The sequence below is a fragment of the Amblyomma americanum genome, chromosome 11, assembly GCF_052857255.1.
Source record: "Amblyomma americanum isolate KBUSLIRL-KWMA chromosome 11, ASM5285725v1, whole genome shotgun sequence".
Classification (NCBI taxonomy): domain Eukaryota; kingdom Metazoa; phylum Arthropoda; class Arachnida; order Ixodida; family Ixodidae; genus Amblyomma; species Amblyomma americanum.
Window position 1 is genome coordinate 54,270,655 of NC_135507.1, and position 13,725 is coordinate 54,284,379.

At 47.9% G+C, this 13,725-nt stretch overlaps 1 protein-coding gene across 10 annotated transcripts in view; it reads left to right on the forward strand.

Annotated features, from left to right (window-relative positions):
• The window catches only part of RhoGAPp190 (Rho GTPase-activating protein 190), a 61,099-nt gene that overhangs the window by 36,940 nt on the left and 10,434 nt on the right, over positions 1-13,725 (forward strand). For 3 of the 10 annotated variants that reach the window (XM_077643461.1, XM_077643465.1, XM_077643466.1), the window contains 6 exons: positions 2,621-2,742; positions 6,816-6,959; positions 9,247-9,358; positions 10,874-11,080; positions 11,356-11,447; positions 13,056-13,151. In XM_077643461.1, the coding sequence (XP_077499587.1) occupies positions 2,621-2,742; positions 6,816-6,959; positions 9,247-9,358; positions 10,874-11,080; positions 11,356-11,447; positions 13,056-13,151 (773 nt within the window). The remainder of the gene's footprint in view (positions 1-2,620; positions 2,743-6,815; positions 6,960-9,246; positions 9,359-10,873; positions 11,081-11,355; positions 11,448-13,055; positions 13,152-13,725) is intronic. The other 7 variants (XM_077643463.1, XM_077643462.1, XM_077643464.1 and 4 more) reach the window with 7 other exon arrangements.

Below are 13,725 nucleotides of genomic sequence, written 5' to 3' on the forward strand. Positions count from 1 at the left end.
AGGTGTCGCTATGAAGACAAAGTGCAGCAGCGTTGGGTGGCTAGGTGGTGTAGCATTCCTGTCCTTAAATGGACTTTTCGTATATAGTTTGAAACATTTGAAACATTTTCTTTAATTGGCCATCATATAACACTTGTATGCAGGGATATGATTGCTGTGCCAGTTGCACCAAACTGCACCAAAAGTCTGATCCTGCGACATGATGCTACACTGTGACAAAATACATGTAGTACGGTGATCATCAACGCTGCATCTCACAAGTCTTAGGCAGCATTACCGACAGTCCTAATCCTGTTTGGAATCCTTCAACCAGCTGTTAGCATGTGACTGTGTCCCTTGCCAGCCTGTGTCATGAAAAAAGATAAGCATAACAAGTGGGCAGCACACCGGCATCTTACAGGCCACGGAAAGGCATGTAGGGCTCAAAATTGGCAGAGGTCTTGGGGAATGCCTGCTTTCTAGCAGTTAATTGGCTTTTTCTTGAGCGCAGTCAAATCCCGCTACAATGAATGCCGTGACAGCGAAATTTCTGCCACAACGAAGTATTTATTTCCGATTTCCCATCAGCATGCCATAGTAGGCAATGCAATTATTTTTCTCCACAACAGACCAATTTCGGAGCGAGGTTTCGCTTCAGCGAAATTTTTGCGAGAAAGCGGCTGATTTTTTTTTTTTTTTGCGCGTCCACACATGCTTGTATCTCGCTAGGTTCGACCAAAAACTGCTGCCGAAGACAGTTTGCACTTTCAATAGCGCAGCTGACATTCCTTAAGAATCGGAATTAATGTGCAGTGATGTGCGCATAAACATGCGACAAGGAGCACGACTGCCTGCGATCGTTTTGCCGATGGCCCAGACTCTGCGCTTGCGAACCGCGGTCGTTGGTGTGCTGCAGCTTTCGGCTTTTTTGTTGGCTTCGCTTACGAAGGCATAACGGAAATGAGTTTTACAGCGTTCATTTTAGTGTTAAACAGTCGTGTGTCAACGGAAATCGGTTAAAACATTAGACGTTATATGACAACCGGTGGCTAGTTCCAGGGCGCTTTTTCCGAGGCTTCTCTGCAGAGCACGTCAGGTGTTAGGCCTAGCGACACTGAGCAAGCGGCGCGCAACTATCTGCCGTCGCCCGGCCCGCCGGCAGTAGGCATGTCGTTGCAAGAAACTTGACGCCTGCTAGGGTACAGTCTATTCTCGCTTTTGCGCCGCAGGCGAGCATCGTGATAAAGTTCTTTTTCTTTTTTTCTCCCGTCTGGTGCACTCTGGCACTGACCAAATACAGCCACTATGAGTGTCGGTGGTTCTTGGTGGATGTCTCAGCACAACGACACTCCACCGGTACGTTCGTAACGCGCATCGCAAAACGTGTAACGTCTTTGAAGGAGCGGAACAACTACATTTCTCGTACGTCGTCGAAAGGATTAATTTCGAGGTGCATGTGACTGCTACTCAATGCGCAGTGACGCGGGCGCACGAGCGCGTAATCTACGCCGAAATGCCCCCATGCAGCGCCCTCTAAATAGGGGTTCATGCATGGTTAAAGCAAGGGTGCTTTTAAAACGTGTTCGGAAAAAAATATTAGTTTTGGTAGCAAATATAGCGGTTGTCTTTATTACGCGATACCGAGATTTTCAGACTGCCAAGAAAATCGCCACGATGCCCATTTAAAAACAGTGAAAGACCAAAACTGACAAGTTTATGTAAAATAAACGTTGTTCATGAACTAGCCGGTCCAGACTGTCAATGTTCTGGCCCGATTTCGTGAAAACGGAGGTTCCGTTTCTCAACGAAATTTTTCGCTGGTCCTGTGAATTCCGTTGAAGCAGGATTCGACTGTATTTATATTTCAGCATTGTGGGAAACGTTGCCATTGGTGGGGATTGTGATCTGCTGGAACAGAAGTAAACAAAAGCTTGTTTTATAGCATGACATTATTCACACTATTTCAGGACAGGAGAGAACTTTTTGTTTGTTTACATGCTTGTTACACATTTAAGCTGCTTGCATTGTGGGTCGTTTAGATTGCGACCACAGTCCATTGCTGCATTGAGGCTGTTTCATCTAGTTTCATAATGTGTCCTCTTTCTTTTCACCCAAATCACTGTGCTGGTGATCAGAAGAAAGTCTGGTGTTCAGTTCTTTGAGTCATGAAACGAGGAATAACAAACCATGTGCTTATGATATGTTACAGTGACATCTGATTTATGCTGCACAGGTGTACACATTCGCTCTACGCCGCTTTTTATCATTCTATTGAAAAGTCTATTGAAACCAGTCTAGTCTATCGAAAAGGTCGGCACTGTGTCTTCTGCCTGCATCATTCGTTGTATGTAACGTGATGCAGTTTTACTGTTGATATTGGTGCACTCGTCATTAACACAAAGGCTCATTTCTTTTTTCTTGTTGACCACAAAGGTGGAAATAAGTTGAAGCTGTTTGTGAACAATCTAGGAACCTTAAAAAAAAGAAAGAAAGCAAATGGCGACGCATTGGTGGATCCTTTGGCAATGTGGTCAAAAGGATAAAGGCTGTGTGAGTGAGTTGCTTTGGAGCAGTGGGCGTGGCCCTGCAGAGACTGCACTGGCCATGTGAGGCTGACCTTGTGCTGTCCTCCTCTGTCCAGGTGGTGGTGGCTGGGCGGAGGCGTTTCCCTACGCGACCCGTGGTGAGGAGTGGCCAGCACCAGACCTCTTCTACCAGAGGACGGGCTCCAAGCAGGCACCGCCCCTCAAGCCCAAACCGAAGGTGCGTGCCCCTGTAGGTGGAAGCTGCCCTGTTAGTGTCCACGGCTTGGACCTATGTCGTGCTGTCGTGTTGATGCAGGCTGTATCCAGTGTTTGTGCGTTTGAGCCGATTGTCAGAGGTAGCCAACATTAATAGAGTATTTGCATTGCAGGTGGACTTTAGGGTAATGTCAAGCGCAAAATGTGGGGAACTTTGTTCTTGCAGTGTCAGGTGTTGTACCGTGTGTACTTGAACGTAACAAGAGTTTTTTTTTTTTTTTTTATCGAGAATAGAAGTTAAAAGTAACCTCTTGCATTATAATAAAATATTTGCGTTATAATCTAATATTACGTCGAGACAAAAGCCCACCTTGCTGTGTTTACTTGCATATTGATTGACACATCGTGCTGGTCGGCTCCCAACCAAAAAACTGATTTCCGTGCAGGTCGACTCCCAATTTTAGGAAACGGAAACAGAAACAAAAAACGGAAAGCTGTCTCAGTCAGCTTTCAACTTTGGGAAATGGAAAAAGAAACAAAAAACAAAATGCCGTATTTGTCTGCCAGTGGAAATTCCAAGCCACAGATATTCAAATAAGCTGTCCTGGTACCGTGCATTGCATATGTGAGCAGCGGCTTAGCGGTTGAGACTCGTCATAACTTGTGTACCGAGCGCGAATTTGACGCATTGTACTGGTGAATTGTTATAGAATATATGAGATGTAAAGGCGTTTGTTTCTTTCTGTGCGCCGCTGATGTTGCACATTAACGATAGTAATCCGCTTTGGGCAAACAGGAAGCTTAGCGTGCTTTCTGCTTGCCCGTGTGTTGGTGTCTGACACACCTTTCAGCAGCATCGAACTCATGCTCTGCCGCGCAGTTTTCTGACAGCTGCATGCGTGAGATGACTGGTTTAAAGGTTGCCGAGAGTGGCCACTGACATTCGGAAGACATTACATGCTACGAAGTTAGGTGACTGGGAGAAGTTTCGTTTTTACGATGAGGCCCAAGTGCACAATCAACGCCGTGACGATGTAGCGGGACTCCGTGGTTATCTTCATATCAGCCTTATCTGGTAATCAATTGGTGCAGCTCTTTTGAAACAGAAAGGGTACGTGAAAGTAATTTTCTTTAGGTACTTTTGTTTTAAACTTGTACCCATGTTTCCGTATGCTGCATTCCTCATTCCTTGCATTACATTCATGTTCTTTTTTTTTTTCCTTAACACGCCCACAAAGTCTACCCTCGTGTTACAATCACGGGCATGTTACATTCGAGTAAATATGGTATCTGTACCCTTCCCCCTAAGATTGGATTGGATTGGAAAACGTTTATTGCCAGAACTGAACCCTAGTGGGCACTATACTAGATGGCTTTCAGCCAATGGCTCTCAGCGACCTTTTGAGCTCACTCAGTAGCCCGGACTTGTGTCAACGGGTCTGAGCTGGCCAGTATAGCCTCCCACCGCTCTAGAGAAGGGACTGGTAGTAAGTCCACCGGTGGCGGTGCCTTTTGCAGCTCCATAGAATATGATTGTATCCAGCTACCTCGCCGCATTCTTTGCAAGTCAGAGTGTATTGTGTTGGATACATCAGTGCTAGTCTTGACGGGCTAAACAAGGCTCGCGTGTGGAGCTGACGCCACGCTACGTCTTGGCTTTTGTCAAGCTTTTTGGCTGGAGGCGGATATATCCTCCTTTCCAGTTTAAACTGAGTGGTGTAGTCGTGAAAGGATACGAATGCATCTCTCGTGAAATTTGGGACTCAGCCCGGCTCACTGCTCGGCTGACATAACCTCGAGCCAGTTCGTTTTCCCTGTTCCCCGAGTGTGCCGGCACCTATATTAGTTCCACCTCTCTTTGGTTCCAGTCTTGATGTCTTAAGATTCGTTCTGCCTCCTGGAAGGTCATACCCCGCGCGAAATTGTTTATAGCGACCATGGAGTCGCTAATTATGGTGACTGCTTTGGTGCAGACCATTTCCATGGCAATAGCCACCTCCTTCGCTGTCCCTGAGTTCTTTGTTTCGACCGAACTGGTCGTCGATGTTTCACCCAAGTCGTTCACGCCCACGACCCCAAAGGAGTCGCCTCCTTCGTATTCCGCCGCGTCTACATAGGCTGTGTATTCCGAGCATTCTAGCTTGGCTTCAAAAGTCGCAGCTCTTGCTCTCCTCCTGCTTTCGTGGAAAGCAGGGTGCATGTTTTTTGGAATTGGTTTAATAGTGAGTAATTTTCTCACTTCGGTCGGTAATTTTGCCTGCGCATTTCTCTCCGGGATTCTATCACGTAGTCCTGATTGCTCAGGATCTTCCTCCTTGCGGGTGCTGTTGCAGGCCTTCTTGATTGCGCAAATATATGTGCCTCGCATAGCTCCGTGGTGGTGTTGTAGATCCCCAGTTTAAGAAGTCTTTCTGTAGGGGTGCAATGGGGCCGCCCCAAGGCTGCTTTATATGCCTGCCTTATGATCCCGTTTTTTGTTCTTTTCCGCCAGCCCTAGCTTGGGGTAGGGGATGGCGTATACTATTCTGCTTATCACAAAAGCCGCAACCATTTGGCAGAAATCTTTCTCTTTGACTCCCCGTCTTTTGTTAGCTATTCGCCTTATGAGCCTGGTTGTCATATTAATTGTCGACTTAAATCTGTTTATTGTCTCTGTGTTCTTCCTGTTGTCCTGTCCTAGGACCCTGATTTTGTCCACTCTGGCTACCGGTGTCTCATTTACCTCTACGAGAATGTCTCCTGCGTTGGTATCGCGTTTGCTTGCTGGACCACCAGAAGTTTGGATTTGCTTGGCGAGCATTTTAAAAATACCTTGCCCATTCCGCGTATTCCTGGACAATATCGATCACGTGTTGGAGATTTTGTTCTATTTCCCAATCGTTGCCTGTGTGCGTCCATATTGTTATGTCTTCCACATATAGTGTATGTTTTATCCCTTGTCCGCATGAAACGGTGCCGTGCAGCGAGGTAACACGGCCCATTGTAGCCGGTCACATCACTAGTCACAGTCATGAGAGTGAAATAACTAGAAGAATAAGAATGGGGTAGAGCATATTTGTCAGGTTCTCTCAGATCATGAATGGCAGTTTACCAATATCCCTCCAAGAGAAAAGCGTCTAACAGCTGTATCTTGCCGGTACTCAACTATGCGGCAGAAACGTGGAGGCTAATGAAAAGGGTTCAGCTTAAGTTAAGGACAACACAGCGAGCCATGGAAAGGAAAAGTGATAGGCGTAACGTTTAGAGACCCGAAGTGGGCAGAGTGGATGAGGGAACAAATGCGGGTTAATGACATCCTAGTCAAAATCAAGAGAAAGAAATGGGCTTGGGCAGGGCATGCACTGCGAAGGCAAGATAACTGTTGGCCTTAAGGGTAATGGAGTGGATTCTAAGAGAAGGCGAGCGTAGCAGGGTGCGGCAGAAAGTTAGATGGGCGGATGAGATTAAGAAGTTTGCGGGGATACTGTGGGCGCAGCTGGCAAAGGACAGGGTTAATTGGAGAGACATGGGAGAGGCCATTGCCCTGCAGTGAGCATAGTCAGGCTGATGATGATATCATAAATAGGTTGTGTCACCTCTCGATGACGTGACCTACGGATGATGTGGTACCGTGGCCATATTGCTGACAAGTCACATGACCCCAGGGTCTCGTGGCTTGTGGCATGACCCCTATACTACACGTTCATCACCAACCTGACCTCTTTCTGCAACATGAGTGCCTGAACAGCTGACACTGAAACTTGACTGACATTACGAGAAATGCCCCTTCAGCCTTTTTCCTCTTAATGAATTCAATTAACTTATGACTGCTCATTATGCGTTTCCGAAACACCTGGAGACATAAAATAATGTAAAATCTCAATTTTGGCATGAGTTGCTTATGGCGAATTCCTGTAGGGGGAGGATAGGTGGAGCAACTATATTTCGGTTGCATGTTAAGTATCCAGGACTTGAATAGTTTACGGCACCAAAGCTAGTTGGAGGAGGACAGTTGGGGATGCGATGGGACAGAGGTAGAGGTGGTGCTTGAGGCCAGCGGACAGAAGCCGATGGGTGTGCGGCATGCTAGACCCTCAAATCTTGCTCTCCTGGCAGGGCCACCATCAGCAGCAGCAACCGGGAAAGCTGAACCTGCGGCAGTTTGACCACCTAACGGAGGCCATCAGTCGGCTGCAGCTGTCGGGTCCCGGTCACAAGCCTCCTCTGGCAATTCCGGATGAGGACGCTCCTTCACCGCAGGTGCAGTTCGACCTCCTTCACCTCAGTGCACTGCTTAATTTGTTGCAGTCAACTTCTGTCTTTTGACAGATTGTTCGTGGAATTATTGTGTACCCGCTGCCTATGTGAACTTTGGGAGGGCCCACCAAGGAGCAGTCTTTGACCCAACTCATACCTAGTCCCTAGAAGCTGCCTTCGCAGTGGTGCTGCATCATCTACAATGTATATATTTTTTCGTAAGTGTTTCTGTTGGTGGAGTCAGATATCCTTGGTATGTCTCTGTTCTGTAGTGATTGACCCAATAAAAGAAAACTGGGTCAGCCCACTTGAACTATATTGACAGTGAAATGTTCAGGGTGACAGTAAGACAGCCGCTGTGCATCGTTGCAGAATGAGTGGGGAAGGCGGAAGCAGCTCCCTCTTCCTACATGTCTCCTCTCAGTCAGCTCGGCCATCATTTCCTTGGGTAACATACATGCGCTGCTTGACCCCTGCATTCTTTGCTGTGTCTGGCTGCTTTGCGTCACTTCTGAACGTGAACTGTTGTAGCGCCACTTGGTGTGAAGCTGCAGAAGCGCACTCTACGGAGGCTGCTGAGTTTGCCATGTAGAGGTGCTGATTGTCGTGGAACACAGCGCAGTGTGTCCGCGGTGTTCGCTTGTTTGTGTGGCAGTTTGTATTCTACCGGCGCGAAACTTTTGCATAGTTAAACCAAATTTGAATTAAGGCAACATTAGCTAATAGTTAATGTTGCCTTAGTTCAAATTTGGTTGAACTATGCTAAAGTTTCGCCCCGGTAGACAGGCCTCACGACCTGCCACTAACGGGCCGAACTGTGGTAGTGCAGAGTAGGGTATAACCCCGGGTCGACGCTTGGCCAACGTCGCGACGCGTTAAACCGTCGGTTGCCGGCATTTTAATAAAGTTATTCCTATCCTATCCTTCACATTTGCCGCATGGAGTTCTTTATACGTCAAGATCAACTGCTGTGACATCTTTGTTGCATGGAGTTCACAAATACAAGTGCTTCTATGGGGGCGGTATTGGGGAATTGAGAAACTTCGTAATATCAAGGAATTTGCTTCATGGAGGTTCACTGCATCCACGTTTAAATGTATGTGAAAAGCAGCATAGCTGAAAGAGTCTGCAGTCTTAATTTTTGCTGACAGTTTTCTGGACAGTTTTCACCTCACTGTGCTGCGGCTCTCCCACTGTTTATTTGGGCTATGCTTTGTGGTTTAAAATGTAAACAGGCCTTTTGTGAACTTTGTGCACTCTTCCTGTGTGGTGTCAAAAAGGGCAAGCAGTATTTGATTTCAGGGTCCTCGAGGAGGGGAGGGGTCTGTTTTGACCAGAATATATGTCTCAGGAGATGAGAAAATGCCTTTAGAAAAAGCTGTTTGTTGGTTTTTTCTCCATCATGAATTATTGTATGCACTGGGTATGAAATCGGAGCTGTGGTTAGTAGTAGCCAACCAGCAGCTCTTGGTTATTTTTTTTTTACTGCTTATTTTTTTTAGTAAGGTTAGGATTTTTTCTTTTGTTTAAAAGCTTTCGAATGTGGAACTATGATACAGATATACACTTATGTGAGACAGAGATGCGGCAACTGGACAGAAATGTCTTAAGCAACTGGACAGAAATGTCTTAAGTCGATGTGCAAAAGGAGTATCGTCCTTGCTGAGGGATATGCACAGTGGACCATTTCTGCTTGTAAACTTAGCTCAAAAGGGGTATCACATGCAAGGAGGCACAGCAAGGTGCTGTGTTTTGCTGTATAGTACGTGCGTATGTCTTCTTTCATCTGATTGTCCCTTTCTTTTTTTAACTTTTCAAGAGGGGGAACGAACCAGCACACCCAGATATAAGTTTTTCAACAAACCAGCAGCATCTACTTGCTGAATTGGGTGGAATAGCATAGTGATTATACAATAAAATTGGCCAAGGATGCTGTGGTTGCTCAGCAAGCAGCAGGGTAAACGTTTTACAGCGATAGCTGTTAAAGGCATGTTTTCCGGTTCTGCGGTGTTGTTGGTGTAACATGGAGGAGAAATGAAGAGCAAACAGGAGTGCCGCCGTTTTCCAAGGCACGAATTTGTGCTGTTTTTTTTTTTTTTTTTTTGCGCAGCGGCAGGAACTAGTACTTGCATCGTATGCGCATCTGAGCAGAGAGGGTGCTTTTTCCACCACAGCCAGCTGTCGCCGAATGTTGCGTTACACAGGCGTGATAACCGTCAGCAAGCTTCTTTGGGCTACGGGGCTGCCTCTGGGGCTGAGCTCAGATGTGTGTGTGGGTTGGCACTTGCAGGAGGCGGTGTTTGGTGGAGGTGCGGACCGGGGGCCTCTGCTGCTGCCTGAAGGCAAACAGCGGGTGCGCTCCATGCAACGCCGGCATGCCAGCCGAGAACATGCCGACAAAGGTCAGTGGGCCTGCACTCAGTCGCCGGCGCAAGCTGTAGTGCTGCTTGTGGTCGTGATTTGTGGGGTTTTTTCTTTGGCACTTTTGTCTGAGCTGGGGAACATGGGTGGAAAAGTAGCCTGTGCAAGGAACATGAAGCGCATTCCTCTCCTTTGGTCGCTAGTTGCTGAAAGCAGAAGCTCAGTGCTGTGACCAGATCTTGAGGAGAATATGTCCAAGCAGCTTGAAAGGCTGCTGTCGTCATAATGATGTGGTCATGGTGCTGATGTTGTCATGGGCCACAGATGTGTCTTGCACGATTGTGGTTGTGTCAAGTGCTGGTTCTTTGGTGACCCCGAGGCAGGTCGAGTGAAGGGGCCGGGACCAGCAGTAGCATGGATGCAGACCAGGACCAGTTTATTGAGGACACATGATGCACTAGGCAGTCAAACTAAGACAATACTCCAGGCAATAGACAATTCACAAGCATTTAGAAACTGACTCTCACTATTCAACACTTCCCTGTGAGGATTGCACCTCTCGCATGTAGTGTGTTGTATTGCGTCCTGATGTCACTAGGGTCTGCTGTCAACATATCTCTGAGATGCCTAGCAGGGCTGGTCTGTGTGTGTAGCTTTGACGGATTACTTTGTGTTCGTATTGTCCTGTGAAGTCTGTCCCGTGTGCACGCCAGACACCGCAGGCTGTCAAGCCCAACACACATCCAGGTGTCTCCTAACTCTTCTTACCTGGTGCTTTCCTCCACATCTGTGTGGCTGTGCAAAAGCTTCACTGTCCTCTACCTCTCCTTTGATGTTTGTGTGCCTTCTCACCTTATTCTTTCACGTTAGTCTCATGGGAACACCTTATGTGAACATTGCTGTAATCAGTCTTTTTCCAAGCTGCTACGCCACGAGTTCATGCAGTCCTACTTTTAGGTAAAGCCAGTGTCGAGGAACTGTGGTACTTTTTGCAGCAGTAATGACAGGCAACAGGCCTCTTAACCTTGGTGATGTCTCCTACCAGAACAAGCGAAACGTTGAAGCATAGAGGCTAATATATTCTACACAGTAGATGCTGATACCCGTTGCTGATGTATGATGGCTGCTGTTCTCGGCAGCTCCTGCAGCTGAACTTGCGCAGGCCCAGCATATTGTAGCATAGGTGCTGTGCAGCAGTTAGTCTTTTGCAGCAATTTAAAGAGCATTTGGTGGGCTGCCATTTTAGTGGATCAGGTGGCTGTCGCGCTGGCCATAGCTACATCTTTGTTGGACTCTTATTCACAGCTAGGCCAAACCGCATTGGCAGTAGCTGCACCTTTGATGTTTTTTTTCTGCCCTGAAACAGCTTTTGGGCTCTCAGAGCATTGGGCTCGCTGGTACATGACTTGGGTTGCTGCTTATAGCTTGGTGTGCAGCTTGTCCTCACCTCAATGTGTTCTTTCTCTCTCTCTCTCTCTCCTTCCCTCTTCACACTCTCTGCGCATCCTGCTCCTCTCCTTCCTCTGTCTTGGTGTTGGTGGTGGGCGGTGCGACAGTGGGCGCCGCGTCAGACTCGGACAGCGAGTGGAGCTCCCTGGAGCGCCACCCTGGCCGCCCGCCTGGGTGTGCTCCCCGCCGACCGCCGGCGCCCCACCGCAGGGGGCGCCACCGCCGCCACCGGGGCGGCAGCATTCCTGTGGCACCCCCACGCATTCCGGCGCTGCCTCCGTACCCGGACGCGCCACTGGTGCCCTCAGCCACAGGTGCCAGCTGCTTGCCGTGGCGTGCTTGTGTTTGCCAGCTTGTATTGACCTCGCCTAGTTCCGTGCTGTTTGCCTCGGTTAAAACAGCGACGCAGCATGTTGCGTGTGTGCTGTCTTATGTGTCGATGTCTCCCACTGAAGTGCTTCTGTGTGTCGTGTTGAGGAAGGCCTCTGGAGGCCTGACTGTGCCCAGCTGTTCTGCTGACATATGTTGGCATTGCAGCAGGGAGGGAGGCCGTGTGTGGCTGGTGCTGAGCACATGCCCTGTGTTGCAGCAGCCAAGACCAAGCTGCCCTGCATGCTGCCTGTCGATGATAGCGTGGCCTATGACAGTGCGACCTTGGGGGAACTCGCGGCTGGTGCCAGGGTAAGTAGGCAGCTTGTGCGTCGGGCAGCTTTTTATTTGCCGCGTTCCTATGCTTTGTTGTGACGGAACGTACAGTATTGAGCTCCAAAATGTGTGGTAGAATGTGCAGTAGGAGATGCCCTGTGAAAAGAACTTTATGGGTTGTGGAAATCTGATTACTCGGCTTTTTAAAAATTTTTTGAGAAAGTTCATGGAAAAGCCCTTAGTAGGTGATGAGCGATTTTTGGCTAAAACATTCCATAACTTTTGTGATCGCTTGTGTGTACTCGCTCTGCTGCTGTTAGCTTGAACTGAAAGAGCTTGTCCTGACAGTGTTTGGAACCCTTCATTCTTTCTCACAGTCTGTTGACACTGAAACAGATACTATGGCTTACACCAGCAAATTTGGTTATGATATCAAAGCTCTCCATACATATGAGCAGTGTGTAATTGGCTGATGCCCGTCAGTTCGGGAGTTATCAACTGTACCAACCACTCGCATCATTCTAATCTGATTTGCTAGTGCCAGCTTCTAGTACCAGCTACCTTTTTACTGTCAACAAATACTATTATTATTTTAGAATTATAGAATGTATTATTGTTACAAATTATAGAATGTAGATGATGGATGCCGGATCATAGAGAAACCAGAGGTCTGGGGCTGTTGAAATGGCTGGGCATGTGGAGGCTTATCATCAGCTTCAATATTTGCAGTTGTGAGAAGGAAAAAAGATCCATGGGAAGTTCTCGTTCTGAGTGCCGCATTAGTCGTGTCAGTGCCTCGTTGATTTTGGCGCCAGCCAAATTGGTCGCTTTCGGCAAATCAAGCCATCTCCTAAAACGATTTTTTCCGCTCTCTCACATGCTAGCCTTCGTGCTGTTACCGCAGGTAGAGTGCGAGGGAGGGAGGTTCCCATAACTACTGATTTACAGCAGGAGAGGAGTGAACAAATTTCTGCTTTTTTTTTCTTCGCAAGGCAGCCTTTTGTTGAGGAGCATTCGGTAGTCATTCCAGCAGCTCATGCTGTGACGTGAGCCACAGCTCCGCATAATGGCACCACATTTCAACGAGTTAACTGAGGCGACCTAATTAGTTCCGGCCACCGCGGTGGCTGAGTGGTTATGGCGCTCGGCTGCTGGCCCGAAAGACGCGGGTTCGATCCCGGCCGCGGTGGTCGAATTTCCATGGCGGCGAAATTCTCGAGGCTGTTGTACTGTGCGTTGTCGGTGCACGTTAAATAACCCCAAGTGGTCGAAATTTCCGGAGACCTTCACTTTGGCGTGTCTCATAGCCTGAGTCGCTTTGGGACTTTAAACCCCCATAAACCATAACCTGCCATAATAATTAGTTCCATTGCAAAGTGGGCAATGGAGCTTGCATTGAAATAGAGAAGGCGTTGGTCTCGCACTGCATAGATATTAAACGGTACGCGTTGTTCTGTGGAAAATTCTTTTAACAGCATGTAATCTCATGCAGTAAGCAAGAAGCATGCTGCTGTTTTTTGAGTATTTGTGGCATTGCATTGTACTGAAAGTTAAATGTCACTGAAGTGGCTACCTCCTGATTACTGGTGTGGTTGAGGACAGTGGAAGAGTTGTGCCATAGCAGCAATCTCTTTTGTGTTGCAGCAGTTGCTGAAGGACAAGAGTACAACGCGCAAGAAGGATGAGCGCAAAAAGGCCCGTGAAGACGAGAAGACAGAGAAACGCCGCCTCAAGGAAGAGGTAAGCCATTCCTTATGCTCCCGGCCTCTTGGTGCTTCGTCGTGTGTGTCAGCATTGTCAGGATGACCATGTTGCCTTACATTATCGACACCTGTACCTAGGACATGTGCTGCTCTCTCACTGATTTCACATTCATGCTCCAAATGGCTTCATACTGAGTGTTTCAGGTTGTGTCGGTTTGTTCTGTCGCCAGTTTTAGTGAATACAGTGAAAGCTCGTTAATTCACAACTCGTTAATTCGAAATTTTGGATAGTCATCGTTGTCCGGTCCGCAGTGCATAGAAGTCTATGCGCGTAACAGCTCGTTAATTCACTCAAAAATTGGCGCCGCCACCCATAATTCGAACTGCGCGCCGCCAAGCGCCGCTGTTGAAAACCATCGTTGGAAGCTTTCACGGCAGAACGATAGATGGCACAACCATCGGGGCGCCGCTAGGGTGCTGGAACAAGTACTAACCAGTCTTTCCTGCCGCGACTGCTTCGAGGAACGATGTTTTAGTGTTTTAGCCCTCGTTTTGCACGCCGCTTGCTGTGAGCTTGTGTCCGCGAGATGTGTTCGCGTGGGAAATACTGC